The sequence below is a fragment of the Triplophysa dalaica genome, chromosome 11 (genome assembly GCF_015846415.1).
Source record: "Triplophysa dalaica isolate WHDGS20190420 chromosome 11, ASM1584641v1, whole genome shotgun sequence".
NCBI classification, from domain to species: domain Eukaryota; kingdom Metazoa; phylum Chordata; class Actinopteri; order Cypriniformes; family Nemacheilidae; genus Triplophysa; species Triplophysa dalaica.
In genome coordinates this window covers 16,274,346-16,293,312 of record NC_079552.1, presented here as the reverse complement: position 1 = coordinate 16,293,312, position 18,967 = coordinate 16,274,346, and the positions used below count along the sequence as shown (strand labels likewise).

Sequence of the window (18,967 nt, the reverse complement as noted above, 5' to 3'; positions counted from 1 at the left end):
TTTCATTGCATTGTGGTAAGCAACTTTCTCAAACTCATACAGAGAATAACATACAGAGATGCATCCCAAAGTGAAAAGTTTATTTATTCTACAGTGACAGATTCTTTGCAGAGATGCTTATTAAAACACCAGAAGTCAACTGAACATCTCTCAGATTAGATGTATCAGAAAAGAAAACATCACAACCCCCAGTGGACACTCATGTAAGTACACCCTGAACATCCACCCAAACCGCACCTCATAGAAGCACTTGAACTATTTTGCACCTTAAACAAATGGTTCCACAGAACATTTGGTGCATATATGCTACTAAATATGAGGTTCACTTAAGCTGTTCTGGTTTTGATTGTGACAGGAGTCAAGAGGAATCCACTTAAATGTACAATCAAAAGGGAAGACCTACTGCAAGAATTCTTACAATTTTAAAGTAATTATTTTCTATACTTTCTTTAAAAAATCTAGTTTTAAATGTCAATAAAAGAAAAACTTCAGACCTCTAAAAATAAATAAGTGTATAATATAGTAAACACAAGTTTTTATTTGCAAGTTCCAGAGTTTGTACTACATAAAATGTAGCTTTGATTATCAATTTCACCATTAAAAGCATATAAATATTCTTCTACACTCATTCTCATTGACACATTCCATGATAACACTCAGCCAAGGGCACTTGAACATACCTCCTTACTAGGCTGCAGGCGTGTTTGTATTTCTATAAACTGGCATTAGACACAGTAGCAACCTACACAAATATATCACATTCCTTCAGTTTAAACCCTAGAAAACTATATATTTCTTAAAATCTGCAAAAGCCTGCCCTTCACATCTATTGCATTCTGTGATCCTACAGACCATAGAAATGAAAAAGAAAGCATAATGGAAAGAAATCATCATGAACAGCACAACAAAAGGTTGCATTTAAAAAAAATAAGCGAATAACAATTAACAGATCGTAGAGAACTTTAAACCACAAAAGGTGACAAACAAAAATAAAGGCCATTTTAAAACAAACACAACAATAAATATTTGCATAACTAAAACAACATACTCTTGTAAACTTTTAAATTAAGCCTTAATAAATGAACATTCATAAATCTTCCCATCATTCAACAGACAAACTCAACTTTTAATGGAAGGCAGAGCACACCCTTAAGTGCTTCTCATAGAAATACATTGTTGATAAATGTTGAGCTTTCTAGCAGAGACTATCAGAAGTTTAGTACGACTGGAACACTGTGTTAAGAGGATTATTTTTACTATTCTGTGCATTGTACATGTGTTTTCCACTGTGCACTTCCAAAGCTTTTTAAAAAAAACAAATGTAAAAGTGCTGTGACATATGCCTCTATCTTATATCTACACAGAAAGCTACATTGTACATCGACAGTGGCAACACTGATTGTGGCAACATCAGAATAACACCAGAATAACATTTAGGAAGTAACATTAAATTAGGGCTTTTGCCATTTCGTGGTTATCGCTCTCTTTTCGACAACTGCACACTTAATTTGTTCTTTCCTCTACTTAACAGTCTCTGCAAAGTTAAACACTCCATCGCCTTTGTATTGCAATATGATGTGCAAACGAATTAAAGTGATGACTTCAGCAACAACAGAATGGAGGAGATACTGTATGATAAGGCAGCGTTTGGCATTTGTCCAAGTGGCATATATGCAATGAATACAGCATATATCCTGTTCATTACACCCAAAAGCACTGGCAGCGATGTGCGTGCGTTGGCTCAAGCGAGGGCAGGAAGAGGAAGAACACGGACCCACAAACGGGAGCTAGAAGGTCAGTTATTGTGAGCCTCTGCTCATAAGTAAAGTGCGGAAGACATTTAGGGAGGCACAAGCAGATAACAAACTATCTTATTCTTCTCTCTTTCCTTGTTTTTGGGTTCTATTCTTCCTCTCTCTAACTTCGCCGCTATTTTTTGGGCATGTCGAAACGTGATAGAAAACAAAAAAGATAAATCAATGTTGGTATTCCCTCTAGCTTCAGAAGACTGACACAACACATGCCTTCCTACAGGTGATTTTGGTGCATAGCTTGGGCTGTCATGTTTTAGTGAGTATCTGCCGACACATAAAAATGCATACTACCCAATTATGAAAGTGTACCTGTGTTCTATATGGACCTCAGACATGCCAAACCTACACCATCTCTTTCAAACCCATCAACTCACACGAGTTGTAACTCTCTATGTTACTATGGTTGCCTTAGCAGTGCAGGGTTGTGAAGTCTGCCCAGGATTTGTGGAGGCATAGCTGAGGATATGTTGTATCATTTCTTCCTGGGGTTGACCTGCAGCAGCGTAGGGGTCTGTTCCATGATGCGTACAAGCAGCGTGTCAATGTAGTCCTCTAGATCTCTGATGGTAGCTTTCATCTTCTTCAGATCCACCTCGCGCTTCCCCAGCAGCGCTCCTCGCTTTTGGTACTCCTCTCGCTCCTGCTTGAGCTCTGTATCTCTCTGGATCAACAAGTTGACCAGCTCGCTGTGGTTCAAATGATAGTATGATCCACCTCCCTCCACTAGCAGCTAACATAGAGAAAGAAGAATAGTTCATAAAACATGTAACAGCAACACATTTATGATGTTTAACTCTTCCACACCAGCATTTATTTAAAAAGTTGCCAGGCAAGGAAGAGCCAAGATTTTTTACAATTTTCACAAAACGTTGATGGACATCAAAATGTTTTCTCTATGAATACATCAGCAATATATCAGTCAACAATATATATCAGAGCCTCTGCTTTATCAACAGAAAAAATATACATTCAATATTTTTATCACCTCTCGAATGTGGGTTGGTTTTAAAAATACAACCTCTTCACCAAAGACAAAGGTTGGTTTCAGAACAATAATCAAAACAATATTTGGCGTTTTTGGATGCGTGTATTCTGTACCCATTCAGAAGATTGGTAACAGCACCCTCTACAATACTGAAGAACTAAATCTATATAAATTTATGTCAATAGTAGAAAGCATGGTCTCAAAAATTCAGGGACATTTAAAAAAATCTGTCATAAATTCCATCAATGGCAGGAGAAAGGTTTCAAAAGGAATACCATTTTATCCTACCTTCTTATCAGTATCCTGGTCTGAATGATGGCTTCGTCCTGAGTGGATGGTGGATTTAAGCTTCTCCAGTACGGAGCGACCCTCTGATCTTTTGTCATCAGGGGGTGTCAATGGCTTTACTGGATGTGGACTAAAAGACACAGAGACCAAGGGTCAAATTTCCCTCGTATATAACACAAGGCGATCTTAGGAAGATAATAAAGTTGACTTCAGTAGTCAGCCAACACCCCCCTCCCCTTATAACAGGTGCAGTGACAGCCAACAGAGACAACAAAAATGCAGAGAAAACAACTAAGCCTCAAAGCCCCAAAAAATAAAATTTGTTAACACAAGCTTCCTGTGGGCCGAACCACATACACTCCTTATTGACTTGGTTAACACCTGCTAATTGAAGTGAGGTTCCAGTCCCTACTGTGGGATCCACAAGAGCATGTGTGGCTGTCCATGGAGAAATCAAGACACATGCTACCATCACCAAACAAATTAACACAATAGAGAAGATGAAGAAGAAGAAGAGTCCCGAGAACCACAGAACACGGCACCACAGACCTTGCACAACCACCAAAGCACTATTTTTTGACGTGACGTTTTTAAACACATCACAGGCTGACCCCATCTATGCTAAAAGAGGAAATCTGTTGTTACTGAAACTGTCTTGTAGCAATGATACATGCATTGATGAGATACATTATGTTGAAACTGTCCATATGTTTATCGACATCAAATTTATTTGTTGCATTTAGCTGTGATGTTTCAGTAATTACAGATTGTAAAACCTACATTCAGAAGATTCTGCAAATGAAACAGAGGTGATCAGTGCACCTAAGAATTGTCAAAAACGGACAGTGTTTTTGACAGGCGAGAACAGACCCGAACTTCCCATCATGACCTTGAGGACTGCAGCCTCCCATGTCACCCAGAAAAATAGCATTTGAAACCTCACCTGATCTGATGATTGGTTGTCGGTGAATTTTCCGGAAGAAAAGGATCATTAAGTGCTTGATGTGGCCATGACTGCTCTGAGGTAGAGGGAATTATGGGAAAGGGGAATTGCTGGGGAATCGCGTTGGTGTCTACCACTACATGTGGTGTTGAGGAAGCTACAGGTAATGGGTCAAATGCAGAAGGGAAATAGATGCTATGATTATCCCCTGAAGCCAATGCTGGTGCCTCAAAGGCTGATGAGAGTGTCCAGTTAACAGGGAATAAGTCAGGTGTCACAGAATCTGTTACTTGCATTCTTGGACTCTGTGATTCCAGGACATTATGAGTCTCTGCAGATTTAGGGTGTGTGATGGGACTATTACACTGGGGTGTTTCAAATTGATTGGGACCAAATAAATCCATTAGGAATTGGTCCTGGGTGATGCTTTTGGTTTCTTCTGATGCACAATTTGAAACAGAAACATTTGCATGGGCAAAATTAAATAAAGACCCAACTGTTCCATTGGGACATCTGTCTGTTTGCTCAGTGTGGAAATGATTTGGTTGAAATGGATTTGTTTCCCGGTTATCTACAGGACATGTTTCAGTTTTTAATGGCGCAAGTTGAGCCTCAAGTTCTGCTATTAGATCCTTTGAGATGTTCATTTTTGGCATCATATCTTTTGGTATGTCAGACTCAGGATTGTCCCCTGAAAGGTTGCAATTATTCAGTTGAACGTCTCCCTGAGGGCACTCATTTTTTGGCAAAGTTTCCTGGGGTTTAAAATGTTCTACTACAACCTGATTTCGCACACAATCCATTTCTTCCACAGCTTTTGGCATGACATCAGGGACTGTGATATGTTCTGGGAAGGACCCAAATAGTAAAATGTCTTCCTCAGACTGATCATGTTTGGGCTTCAGTTCCTGAGTAAGCTCTAAGGCGGGGGATATTGAATCCTGCTGAGATACGCAAGTAAGGTACTGGTCTGAATCTGCACTTCTGTACATACTGTGCACAATCAAACTTGGAGGTGAGAACGCAGAGTTTAGAATCGATGAATTTTCATTTGTCACGGTTTTAACTTCAGTGGTGGGATTGAGGTATCCTGCAGGGATTGTTTGCCCATCAGATTGTATGATTTCTTGCCCTTCGCCAGTGCTGGAGAGTACACTGCCTATTAGATCATCCTTAGAGGGGTAGTTTGAAAATTCACAGACTTTCTGTTCATCCACATGCACTTCATTAGATACAGTGTTTGAAGATGAGAAAGAGATGTCATTAAGGTTATCAGGAACAGGGAATGTTATCTCAGAAAAGAGATCACTAGTATTGGCACTATCTGAAAAACCATCTTCGGATTCATTTTGGAACTTTGTGTCCATACCTGCACCTAAATTGTCTTCATTGTCCAGTGGTATTGAAACTGGGGAACTAGGTGCTGATGGACTGTGGAATCCCGACGTCTCAGATGATTCAACTAGTGTGGCATCTGAATCCAAAACATCTGATTGTTTTATATTTGATGTGAAGTAAGAGTGTGTAAAATGACCAGGCTCAACGGACAAGTTGTCTAATTCTCTTCCTTGGGAATAAGATGTCTCGCTGGATGGTGGCAGGGCATCATCTGAATCTCTACAGCATGGCACAGGATCCTCGTAAATTTTTACAGATTCCGTATTCTTAGCAAACTCTGGTTCTTCAGGACTCACACAAGCATTATCTGATAATTCAATAGTGATGAGTTCGTTATTAAAAATGTCATCAAATAGTGAAGGCTGTGTGAAAGATGGTTTGGCATTTTGAGAGGTCAGGCAAATCTCTGGCCAGTCTTTTGGAGTCATGGTATCACCATTGACTTCATTATTTTGGACATTTGACAGCGCAGGATGAGGGCACACAAGTGCGTTCAGTACAGAAAACTCTAAACTTGAATTCTCAGGTAAACTGATTTCAGATAAATTAGGGTTAAATTCTGGGAAACCAAACGGATCAGGATATGTTAGGTCAGACTTGTTCAAATTACCATCACTTCCTGTAACCTGAGGTGTGTTAGCAGAAGTTTCCTTAGACATCTCTCCAGTTGTATTACCTGCTGAAGCAGTTTTCTCTAAATAGGTGAGATCATTTTTATCAGTTGAACTATCCAAACCACCTAAGGGCTCTTCATTCTTTGGTTTCACAAAGACAGTAGGGGTTGTAACCATATTCTCTCTTTCTTTTCCTTTCTCTGAAGACTTGAGTCTGTCCTCAGCAAATATTCCAAAATCAGCTTCATCCTCGAAGTGAAAAATAGATGCATCAATTGAGCCATCTACTTTGGATATCCCTGAAGGTCCATTGCTGTTTCCAATCCTTAGCAAATCTGGGGTAGGATTAACACCAGACCAGGAGGAAGCTGGCTCAGATTGATATTGAGCTGAGCTAGAGAGTGAGGGGGTTAAAGAAGCATCAGTGGGAAACCCCTGGAAGAAAGGATTCGGCTGTGCATGTGGGAAAAGGGGATTGGCATCAAATAGAGGCGGGGGTGAAGTGAAGGGATTAGCATGTTTGTCAGCCATGTTCTGTGAAGGGGCAATGGGACAGATCACGCTGCTACTGGAATCTGACTTGGAAGACACCAGTGAGCTGTGAAAGGAAAGTATATACAGTGCACACTATTAGTGACTGTAGCCTCCATTAGGACCTAATAATGTGAGAAACATCAATGGCCAAAAGCAATGACCAGTGACCTTCACCATTTAAAATACAAAACACCTCAGGCAGGAGTGTGTAATGTCCCACATAATTGTATACAAAAACTAATTGTTTAAAATGCCAAAAAAGCCAACAACACTGTTTTAATAGGAAACCTCTAAATACAGGCTGCTGAATAGATGTGTTTGGGGGCTCCAAAGAACGACTGCTTTTTTGTTCAAAATAATGTACTACTCATATAAAGAAATCAATTTGCATCCTATGCAAAACTTTGTGGTGTGTATCCAGGTCACAGCCAGTATCATATAATGCAATTCCAATTGACCCTCCACAAGCAGTTTGATTGACAGGGAATCTGACCAATCCAGCCCCGTGACTGACTGTCATTTTGTCCGAAAAACAAACCACTCCCGACAAGCTGGTGTAGTAGAGCTTTGGTGATTAATATAAAATAGTAAACAGAGAGATATATGCCAAGCTTTAAAGGACATTCACACTGTCATGATAAACGATAACTAAGTTAGAACTTTTAAAAATAATTCTAAATGTAGGAGAATAGTGGAGTTCACATCACAACTATAGCAATACAGATACAAGACACAGTATTGTATCGATTTGTGTGACAGTAATGTTAGTAGCATACTGTATCTTGTGAATTTAGAAGAACTTTTGAAGTTGTTGTTTGCTGGTGAGGACGCAAATGTAGGTAAAATTATTGTTACGGCTATTTCAAACCCTTACTGTCGGAAATCAGCATGTTATTTTTCCAGAGGGAAAACCATTTCCCCAGGGAGTGCACACATTTATGCTGGGAGGACATGGCTGATACCAAAAGCATGTCAGATATAGCAACAGTAACAATTGGGGATGGGGTTTTGCGCAGTGTCAATTGTAGCAGTCTGAAAATTGGAAATTTGACAACCATTCAGTCATTGTACTATGATTTAGTACATCTGTTGTTGTATCCAACAAAATTTACTTGCATTACTACCTTACGTTATGGTATACATTGGGAAAACATTATACACACACAACGGCTGCCCACTATTCTACACCGAGGGAGACACGCTGAACTGCTGAGTCTGAAAAGGCTATAACAATCACCCAACCATAACAGAGGGGGAGGTGAGAGGAAACATTTAAAGAGAGAGAAAAAACCTCAAGCCTATGCCCGTCCATAAGTACAAACATAAACTTCATAATTTTTGCCTTTGATTGGTTGGGGTATTTGACTTGTTCCAGTAAGTGAACTTCAATGAAATTTCTATGAAATCATTTAAACTGGATGTCATTGATTGAGTTAATAAAAAACATGCTAGAAGCCATTGACTAGACAAAGATTAACAAAAGTTGCAAGCTAAATTGCTTTGTAAACTGTGATTTTCAAAAGAAATTAGTTTTTATGTAGGATTAATCTGTATGCATCTAAATGGTCATTAGCCGTATTCAGACGGGACTTTTCCCTGATGAGGTAAATCAAATAAGTTTGCATTTGTTTTTTACAACCCCAGTTTAAAAATAAGCACCTACATGCTACTAGATGTGAGATGGTGGACCAGTGGGTTAAACCACTGAACTGGTAAATCAAAGGTTGCTGGTTCGATCCCAGCATCCACCACCAGTGTGTCCTTGAGCAAGACACTTTACTCCATGTTGCTCCAGGGGGATTGTCCCTGTAATAAGTGCACTGTAAGTCGCTTTGGATAAAAGCGTATGCCAAATGTCTAAATGTAAATGTAGAGTTGAGCCGGTTACTTGGCTGAAACGAGTATCTGGTACGGATAAAGCACTTTCGCATTGAATAAAAATCCTCATTGGGTAGCTGACTGTGTCTGCGTTCTGTGATAGGCTAGTAACAGCGCCCCTCCCCTACACACATACAGATGTGATGTGTTGCTGACTATGTCCGCAGCTCTCTCTCTCTCTGTCTCTCCTTCAGTTACTCAGGTTCGTGTGTCTTTTCCGTTAACGTTTAGGGTTTCTTCAGCTTCAGGTTTGTTTTTTACTTCGGTTTGTAGTACTTACTTATTAACCAGTAGAGTTTTGATAAACGTGGGATTTGTTCAGACGTGGTGCATGGTAGAATGCGACTCGCAGTCTCTGCCTGTCAGAGTTTTTTTTTCTTTTTTAAACCGTCAGCTGGCTCTAACCAGTTTTTTTTACTTCACGCAAACTCTTGTTCATTATATTTTACTTCATAATTGCAAACGCATGTGTTGTATTTAATTTTAATTTAGTCATTTGGCAGACGCTTTTATCCAAAGCGACTTACAGTGCACTTATTACAGGGACAATCCCCCTGGAGCAACATGGAGTAAAGTGTCTTGCTCAAGGACACACTGGTGGTGGCTGCTGGGCTCGAACCAGCAACCTTTGATTTACCAGTTCAGTGGTTTAACCCACTACCACCATCTCACATATTCCACATCTCACACGTATTCATTGTTGCAAAACTTATTCTGTATATAGTTTGTTTGTTATCGTGATCAAAACCATTGATCTAAAGCTCAATGCTGATGCTGTCATGTAAATATTTTTCTCATCAGCATTAAATATAACAATTTCTGATCAAACCATATCAATTGCATGCTTAAAATAACATACCGGTTAAAGCCACGCCCATCTCGAGACAACCCGACCCAATTTCCGGGTTAAATCCCGCCCACTTCCGGGTTAAGCCCCGGCCAGTCCGAGTACAGATATGGATACAGATAATTCATATGGTTAACAGATACAGATAATGCTGTACTCGCTCATCCCTACATGCTTGTGTTTTTTGCTCACTTTGGAGGCTTCTGTAAAGCTTTCCTGTAGCTCAGTGGTAAGAGCATAGCGTTAACAACGCAAGGTTGTGGGTTCGATCTCAGGGGATTGCAAATACCTATGTAAAATGTATAGGATAAAGCAATGTAAGTCGCTTAGCGTCTGCTAAATGTAAATGTAAATCTACCTCCATAAGATAGAAATGCTTATGATTATAATGGGTGTGCTACTTTTCTCATGTAATGTTTCTTCAACACTTAATTGCTGCCTGGTGCACAATTATCATGGACCGTCTGGGTAAAATCAATTGGTGATTTAAACTTTAAGGAATAGTTCACCCAAAAAAAAAAATATTTACTCCATTCAATTTACACTATTCAATGCCATTGGTTATTGGTTAATTATTTTTGGTCAATCCTGACAGCATGATTATTCAACTCTCCATCATTGACTATGGAAATAATAGGTATTTACTAAATTAAATTAAAAACAAACCTGATCCTAAACAAATAAGCTATAAATGCATACGTTTTAATAAATATGAAAATTAATTACATTAAGATAATTTACATCTAAAATGTTGTTCACTGCCATTGAAAACAACTGAATACCCCTAAACATACAACTAGATAAAAAAATTAAGAACGTTTTTCTGATTTAAAAATGTACTATTATTAGGTAGGTGTTTAGGTAAATTCTCTATTTTTGTTTCATTCTGTGAACTAGTTACAAATTCTTACAAATTTCAAATAAAAATATTATATTTGCATTTAAATGAAGAAAATGAAAACTGGAAAAACTGGTAAAATTTTCCGTGGCTGTGGCATATCTAATCATGCCACAGCCTCTGGGCTTTTAGGGAGGGTGAAAGTACACCGCTGTTAAGAAACAAGTGTGCTGTGGATTTATTTGTATGTACATGCGACATGCAGTGCATTCAAGCTGAAGCTGTACATTTGATTAGTGAGGTTGTTTCCTGAAAATTTTACCCATGATCTTTTTGCGAACTTAAAGGAATGCTCTGCTAATCTGCTAACACAAGAAGAAAAGAGACAATATATAATAATTGTTGCACCTTGATTATTTTGTTTTCAATCAATAATTCCAAAATAATAGCACAACCCAACCTAACCACTTCCTAAATTCCAACATGTTTAAAATGACAGTTTTTTATATTCATGCATCCATAGCTTATCAGCTCATTCTCTTATTCATGTTATAGACACTCCTATTAACAAACTAGAGATCTCATTCCTGTCCAAATCAGCACATGAACTGCCAGCTGTCCTGTATTAATAATAAAGTTAAGCTGCATTTTGAAAACGATTCCTGTTTGAATAGTGCTTTAATCCATTAAGGCCCATTTCACGGGTAAGCGTTAACTTGATCAGCATAGATTACACGCTTTCTGAGGTCTATGTGTGTAAATCTGTCTGTCTAAGAGAATGTGTGTACACATTTCTGTTGACTTTTCCATGCTTTTCCAAACCCTAACCAAGGCTCTGAAAAAACGAAATCAAGAGTGTGATTTCTGTGACGCATACAACACCATGAAAAAAGAAAATATTTACCAAACAATGAAAGGCATACACGCCTACAACAGAAACAAGAATCCAGTGATACTGGTTTAGGTCAGTGACAGAACTAAATTAAAAGACTCCTCCCATTCATGGTTAAGATAAACACTCCCACACACACTCAGATCCATCCGTCTGCCATACCTAAAAATAAAACTTCCCGATTAACAAGGAGAAATCAAAGCTTAAGCTTAAGGCAGAACATCAGCGAGAGAGAGAAAGAGAGTGAGAGAAATCGAGTATTAGTTAACGGAAGAGAAGACATAACATAACCCACGAGTTCAGGTTTCCAGGCAGTGCCTCCCTCTGCAATGCAGATGCTGAAACTAAATCTATTGCACAAGCTCACGTTGCTCACACTTACAGAACCGCGAAAGACACACAAATAAATCATTTCTGGCTCTATATCTAACATAAAAACAGTCAAATGCACAGATTTGTTTTTTACCTTGGTTTACTGTGCGAGTCCTTGGAGCCGAACCATCCTTTGTGTTTGACTTCGACAAGTTGTTGAGCATGTTCTGCTTCCTCTTTGCTCGTGATTGGTCCTTTGGTGGCAGACTCACCTTTCCCATGTGAGAAGAGGCCCCGCCTCTTTTTACTCAGAGTCTCTGTCTCTCCAACAGGTATGACTGTTTCCATCACAGACTCATCTGTAACTCTCCCAGCACACTCTAGTGCTGCTACAATGGCAGCTTTCTCCTCCTCGCCGGGTTTATCAAAAGACCAGCGACGTCCATCCACAGGTCCACCGCTTCGCTTTTCTTCCCCGCGGCGAGAGAGGTTTTGCAGGGAGAGGGAGTGAGAAGAGCCCTTCTGAATCAATCCAAGAGCTGGAAGCTGAGGCTCGGGTCTTGGCTTTGACTCGGACAGCTTGGTCTCTGCACTGGTTTGGGATTTTGGCTCTTTTGATCGAGTTGTCTGGGGTTCATCTGGCAGCTTTGTTGCCTGTGGTTTGGTTGACTCTGGTTGAGGTTGCTGAAGTATGATGGATGGCGGGTGGTGAGTGAGAGGGGACGTTTCCACTGGATTCCCGTTGAGGCACACCGAAGGAAGCAGAATCGGGGTGTTGTTCTCGGACATCACAGAATGAGGCACTGGTAGGGTGAAGTCTATCTCATGAGCATACACATTTCTGACAGGAGAAACCTGTGGTGAGGGAGCCACTGTGTGATCTGGAAAAGAAAGCAATTTTTTTAAAGCATGACGTAACAACTATAGACAAAGTCATATGTGTGAGAGGGCAACGGCATGTCCAGATGTGTGGTCAGTGGTGTGCTCCGCCCCCTAAGCTGCCAATCAAAAATTCTAAATTGACTTTCAATCAATCAAAAGTGGGGTCTTAAACAAAACTAGATTGAAACAATTAAAAGCAAAATAGCACAACATGTTGTGTTTGTCATTAGAATGTCAAACATATGTTCACTTTTCTTATGTAAGAATTAGAAAGTGAGGTTATGTTTCATTCACATTTTGTACGCCAAGTCCACCAAAAGTCTGGACAAGGCACTCTATGTTTGATGTGCCCACCTGGACTGTCTGCGGTCAGGTTGCTGCTGTTACTCGGAGAGTTGGACAGATCCGAGACCACAACGCTGATGCCTGCTGTCGGGCTGAGGCTGCCACCCCGAGAAGACGACTCGCTGCTCTCAGAGCCAAGCGACGTACTAGATCGCGTGTCTGAGGACTTTCTCAACCTCCCACGCAGGAAAAAACTTCTCATCTTACTCCTCCTTGCCTCCCCACCTTCGTCATCTTCGTACTCTTCCTCGCCACCCCCATCACTCGGCAACCGCGACCGTATGCGTTCCATTGATCCGTATCCTCCGGCGACGATGGCAGAAGAGGAATCTTCTTCCCTGGTGCGCTTTTTAACACGCATGCGTTCTCTGAGTTTGTCAAAAGCAGATCGAGGTTTGTCTTTAACGGACAGGTCATACATACTGGCCGTGAGATTGTGGCGAGTGAACTGCACGGTCAACAGAAGCTCGCCACGTTCCTTTTCCTTTTTTCCAGTTTTAGAATGCAGCTGGTACCACCTGTGAACAATAACGAGTAGAGAAAAACAAGTTAATAAGAGCATAATGTATTAAAAAACATTAATAAAACAAAACATTTTATGCATTGTCTATCAACTAAACTAGAAGTCATAACAGCTATGGATGCTAATGGGTATTGCAGGCCTTTATTATCATAACTTTTTGTGTGCACATTCCTTCGGTGTAATCAGAAGTATCAGTAAAATACTTTTTGCCTTTATCAGTAAAAAGCTAAATCATTTATATGTTCATATATTTTTCTAGCATAAAATGGCAAAGAACATTTACCAACTAAGAGTTTTATCTTCATTAAATAAAGATTGTACAGTTATTGTGACACATTAGTTTCATTTAAAGAGAAGGACTCAAAACAGGCAATCCACAGGATTGTGGAATTCTGGTCAGTCTACTGACGTTTCAAGAATGCTTCATTTATTGATCTGATGCTCCCCCTCGACATTCTAACATACATTTCTGTCTTCCTACAACAGACACAAACACATCAATTTAAAATGTAAATAATAGGATGAAATACCACAAACTATTTTTTTTTCAAATACACACATGTACACAGACGCTAACGCTGACAATGACAGAGCTGAGACAAGGAGCTCAGATTTGTTCCATCAGCATTATTGCTTTAGTCCACACGACACACAATCACGCACAAACATCTTTCTCTATTGATGGGGATTTTCCATTGCATTCTATGGCGTATATACTGAGCTAAAGATATTTACTATGCCCTAAGCCTCACATAAGCCTTCCACCAATTGATATAACTAGTTGATTGAATCCTACAACACTGACAAAGCATATCACAAAATGCAATATTTATATTAGAAATTACACTATTTAAACAGCCCTTTAAAAAAACAACACATTAAAAAAACAATTAACAGATGAACAGACAAGCAACAGACCCTCCCACACATAATGTAACCCATTAGTTATAGTAAATTAGCACATTTATTAATAAACCCTGTATTTGGCATAGCTCTTACATGCGGTGTCATGTTGCTATTGTGGCAACACATTAAATAGACCCTGGTTTTAAACCGCTGTCATTAGTTTAAGGTGATGCATATAATTTTTCGATAGTATCACACATTTTGTTTGTTTGAGCATCATGACATTGCTCAGCCTAGCAACACCGAGTCAACTAATATGAGTCTGGTCAGACAAATAAATACAGAAAATGAGGTAGTGTTCTTGAAATTTAAAAAAATAGTAAAGAGGCAATATTTCTGTAATTTTGTTTGGTGCAGCTAGAAAGTAAAATACTTCACCTTTAACCTCAATATCATCTACATCACTAATAAAAAAATTAACTGTAAGGAAATTTGTTTCCTAACAGCTAGCAAAAAACATTTCACCTCATGCACATTATTTAGAAGATTTTGCAAGATATAAACCTGGTCCAGAAGCACTTCCTGTTTCAGTTTTTAATACAGTGCATACATAGATTAAGTGTTAAAACAAAATATAAATAAACAAATTTAAACAAATGTCTACAAGATTTAATCGTATATGTAAAATAAGAAACCGGAAGTGCTTTTTGACCAGTGTTGTTTACGTCTTCTAAAGTGGTCTATAGATAAAACAAGTTTGCACATGCACACAAACACACATGGAAGGAAATGGAGTGGTATGCTGGGTCCAAATAAACCACATTTTGATTCTAAAACAGATTAAACAAAGCTATCAGTGAATCAAGCACACAGAAATATTTACACAAAATATGTGATCTCAACCAGCATAGTCATATTCGCTCTAGGAAATCAAGCATTCGACTTTCAGGTCATAGACATGATCCTCTGATTCCTCATTCATTACCTCAAAACTCTTGCCAATTATGTTTTGTTTCATGGTATTCTGTAAAATCAAGCGTACATCACTTCATTTGAAAGGATTTCATATTTTTCATAATTTTCTCATCATCGTCAATACAAACTTGTAAGGCTTTCTTTATTCTGCAGAACACAAAAGATATTTTGAAGAACGATAGTAACCAAACACTGGCCACTGATGATTTCCACTGTATGGACACAAAACCACTGACATTTCACGAATTATCTTCTTTTATACATCACAGAATAAAGTGTCATAGACAAGTTTTAAACATCATGAGGGTGATTATGGCAGGATTATTGAAATATGGATTATGAGGTAAATCATGACAGAATTTTATTATTATTCAAGTACTTACTTTTTCGTTTGTATGCATTTTATTAGAACTTGACCAACTGACTATTCTGTCTACATACTGTATGTAACCAAACTGCATTGGCTGTTTGAGATGTTGTATGCAGGTAAAGTACCCTGTGTGTTTGAGGCACAGATTTGAAATGTGTCTTTGATAAACTTTAACTTCAAAAGCAAAAACAGTCCCACTGCTTTGCTTTCCTTCAAGCCCGTTTTATGGTAACAACACCAAACCAATGAGCCAAAAACACCCATTACTTCCAGTCTTGATATAAATAACACAAACTCTGCACTACATTCATTTCATCTCCTTATCTGAGGTGAGCAGCAGCGTTCTGCTCAGTTTGGTTATATGTGCATCTGTATTACTCAGCATCCAATGGAACTTTAACTTTCACAACTGGATGTTCACTAGTGCAGGAGGAAGCACAGCTTTCGGTTTTTAGGTCAGCACTTTCTGATGCTTATTTCAAACAAATGTTTCAATAGTCAAGTGCAGTGATAGGAACATGTGATTGCTATATCATGCCATGGTAATTTGCCAACCCACACACCAACTCGCAGTATTCATCTGAATCATCTGAACCTACACACCCCACCTACACAAACAAGGGGACATACCAACACGCAATCTGGAAATCACCAGCTACCCAGAAGTGAGCAACATACTCAGCAAAACACAAAAGCCTAATGAGGAGTGCCGAGAACTTCATTAACAGTTTGCCCGAAACAAAAGTTGGAAAAGATTGTGTACAAACCTTTTTGTTATCAAGCGATATCACCAAGCACATATGGTTACGGAAATTTGTTTTAATTTGTGTAAAAAGAGCTTGGCCAAAAACGGTTTATCATGCCATATCATATAAAATACAAGTAACCATCTATGTACTGGCTTAGTACAGGAAGTGGGGCTTGCACTGTAAATAATTTTAAGAGCTGTTGATCACATATGGTGTTAGAGCCTCACCCTTGCACAATAACTCATGCAAATACTCTCAGATGAAGATATTAAAGCGATAGTTCACCCAAAAATGAAAATTGTGTCATTTATTCACCCTCTTGTAATTTCAAACCTGTAAAATGGTGAGTAAATGATGACAAAGCTTTTATTTTTGGGTGAACTATCTCTTTAATATCTTTATCTGAGTCAGAGTATTTGCATGAGTAATTGCATGAATCTTAACCTGGCATTTCTTATTCATTTGAATGCTACAGTGAATGACAAATATACTCTTTTGAGACAGGATTATCTTTTTTTTATTTTTGTGCTGTGGAGTATCAACCAAAATCAGTAAGTTAAGTGTACATGTGTCCTGTTATAGTAGATACACTTGCTTTAGTATTTTTCACAGAGTTCTAGTTAGGGGGATTTAGAGTAAAGCATGTTTTGCCATTCATAAATTAAATAGTATGCTGGACTTTACCCTTGTTTACCTTACTGCTGGATAAGTATTTTAATGTAGGCCTAAATGTCCAATTGTATAAAAACACAGCAGTCACCATATCTTCACAGGGAAAGTTCACTCAAAAATAGAAATAATGTCATTATTAATTTATCCTCATGTCGTTTAAAACCTGTATATGACTCTTTATTCTGTGGAACACAAAAGAAGATATTCTGAGAAATGAGAAAGTGGTTTTGTGCTCATGCAATGGAGGTCAATGGGGGCCAAATGTGTCTGCCCACTAACATTCTTCAAATATCTTCTTTTGACATGACAGTGAGAGTAGATTTAACATTTACATTTTTGGGTGAACTACTCCTTTAAGTATTCTAACATTTTCAAAATACATTAAGGCGACATTTTACTACTTTGGTAAAAGAATAGTTCACCCAAAAAATAAAAACATTGCATACTTTTCTCACTATCTCACAAAAAGAAAATATTTAAAAAACCCAACAACTTTGGCTCCCATTGCCTCTCGGTATATGGAAACAAAACCACAAAAACAATTCTCAAAATCTCTTCTTTGTGTTTCAAAGAAGTAACAGTCTTATTAAGGCTTTAAAGATTCTTTTGGTAAAACTAGCTTTTTAAGACAAAAGCTTTTGGGTGAACTTGCCCTTTAAAACGCAAAAAATAAACCTTGTCTGTAATATACTGGTTTGTTATGGAGTGTGGGAAGGGACATAACAGGTCAAGAAACCCAAATCCACCAGACAAACCGAACATGACCCTGGGCATCCTTCTGCTTGTGCATTGAGCTGTCATCCAAACTAAATTTGACTAAACTGTGTCACATGAAAATCCCCCACTTCCATCAGACCAGGCCCACTTTAAGAGGGCGTGACTGCAGAGGAACACATTGCAGCACTCTGAGGAAGACACTGGATAGCACATAAATCCTTATTCCTTACTATATAATATAATACAAATATTACTCACTAACTGACTTGTGCATCATGCCTTTAGCAACAATAAACAGCCGCTGAAGGCATGATAATCAAACACCATTAGTAGTGAAACAAAAAGACAAACATACTGGCTTTTCTTGCATATCTGTTCCTGGAAGGCATTATCCAGCGGTATAACAGCCTGGCCCAGGAACACATCCAGTCCTATAAGCGCTCGGTGCATAACGGTGAGGGTCAAGTCTGCACTACCGGGTGGGTATGCGTCTCGCCCTCCCTCCTCCAGTATCCCCGGCTGCAGCTCGAACGAGCATTCCTCAATCCATTCCGGATCCGTAGTCTTCTCCATCAAGCACGTGGAGTATTTCTCTTTGCCCAGCTGGATGATGGTGTACACGTCGCTGGTACCTTGTTTGCCCTTCGCGCGCAGCCCTCGGGCCCGTAACACTGTTACCTGCACGTGTGTCGGCATCCATCGATGCTCCTCGTCGCTCTCCATCAAGGACATCGCCACCGGTGCGCTGCACACCGACACATAGACAGAGAGTCAGCCGGTAACGAGTCGGCCAAATCCGCGCGATCTCCCGGTAGATCGCGGCGTCGATCCGCCAGCCAGCCTAACTTACCCTCGTGCTTCACGGCTAAACATTTTAAGATTCTGCGCGCGAGCCGCCCACTATTAAATATCTGGCGCGTGTTGGTGCGACGTGGTCTCTTCGTTTGTCCGGGTCGGGCGGACAGGTTTCCCTCTGCGGCGCTGTAGCCACCGAACAGTCCGCCGACGTCACTGCTCTATCCTCTCCGCAGGACAAGGAAGTGACTAGCCCAAGGTACCAGGACTACAGCGTACAGCATCTGTCTTGATCCACGTTACTTCCGATTAAAACACATCACAACATTATACAAAATAAATAAACAATCGTAGTTAACAGTAAAGGTTACATCCATTTTTAGCCACTGCCTGCATGAATACTGCCTTATGATGACATAATATTGCAGATACAGTGATGCTCGAACCTTTAACCGGCAGATGTTGTGACGTGATAGGTTTTTAATCACCATTCCCTGGACTATTGTATTTAATATGACATCGTCAAAAAAGTTTACACCCTTAAGTTTGAAAGCTGAGAATCTGGGCGTGGCTGCTTAAAATGATACCGAACCATGAGGGTTTGTCAAAACAGGTCAAAGACTTGAATCTATATATATATATATATATAGGCCAGTTGCCTATGAAGAAAGCCTGTAGCCTTCAACTTAAAAATATTAGTTACTCGAATTTCTTGTTGAGTTGTCAAATATTTTTAAGTTTTATTGACTC

General features: G+C 39.3%; 1 protein-coding gene across 2 annotated transcripts; it reads right to left on the bottom strand.

Moving 5' to 3' along the window:
* Nucleotides 1-59: 59 nt before the first annotated feature.
* rab11fip5a (RAB11 family interacting protein 5a (class I)) lies at nucleotides 60-18,593 on the bottom strand. 2 transcript variants are annotated; one of them, XM_056761224.1, is made up of 6 exons: nucleotides 17,778-18,588; nucleotides 12,580-13,088; nucleotides 11,498-12,224; nucleotides 4,031-6,640; nucleotides 3,088-3,217; nucleotides 60-2,544 (listed from the first exon to the last, which is right to left on the bottom strand). In XM_056761224.1, the coding sequence occupies exons 1-6, from the start codon at nucleotides 18,152-18,154 to the stop codon at nucleotides 2,287-2,289; spliced, it is 4,611 nt and encodes a 1,536-aa protein (XP_056617202.1). In that variant the 5' UTR covers nucleotides 18,155-18,588; the 3' UTR covers nucleotides 60-2,286. The 2 variants fall into 2 exon arrangements, with proteins under 2 accessions (XP_056617202.1, XP_056617203.1); XM_056761225.1 differs by lacking the exon at nucleotides 4,031-6,640 and having other exon boundaries at nucleotides 17,778-18,593.
* Nucleotides 18,594-18,967: the final 374 nt, after the last annotated feature.

What these genes read in the sequence shown, in the direction of transcription:
- rab11fip5a (XM_056761224.1), bottom strand. Translation starts at nt 18,154, where the DNA reads ATGTCCTTGATGGAGAGCGACGAGGAGCATCGATGGATGCCGACACAC. An exon ending in ACAACCAATCATCAGATCAG is followed by an intron (nt 3,218 to 4,030) that starts GTGAGGTTTCAA and finishes TGTGTCTTTTAG; the next exon opens with TCCACATCCAGTAAAGCCAT. An exon ending in ACCAGGATACTGATAAGAAG is followed by an intron (nt 2,545 to 3,087) that starts GTAGGATAAAAT and finishes TCTCTATGTTAG; the next exon opens with CTGCTAGTGGAGGGAGGTGG.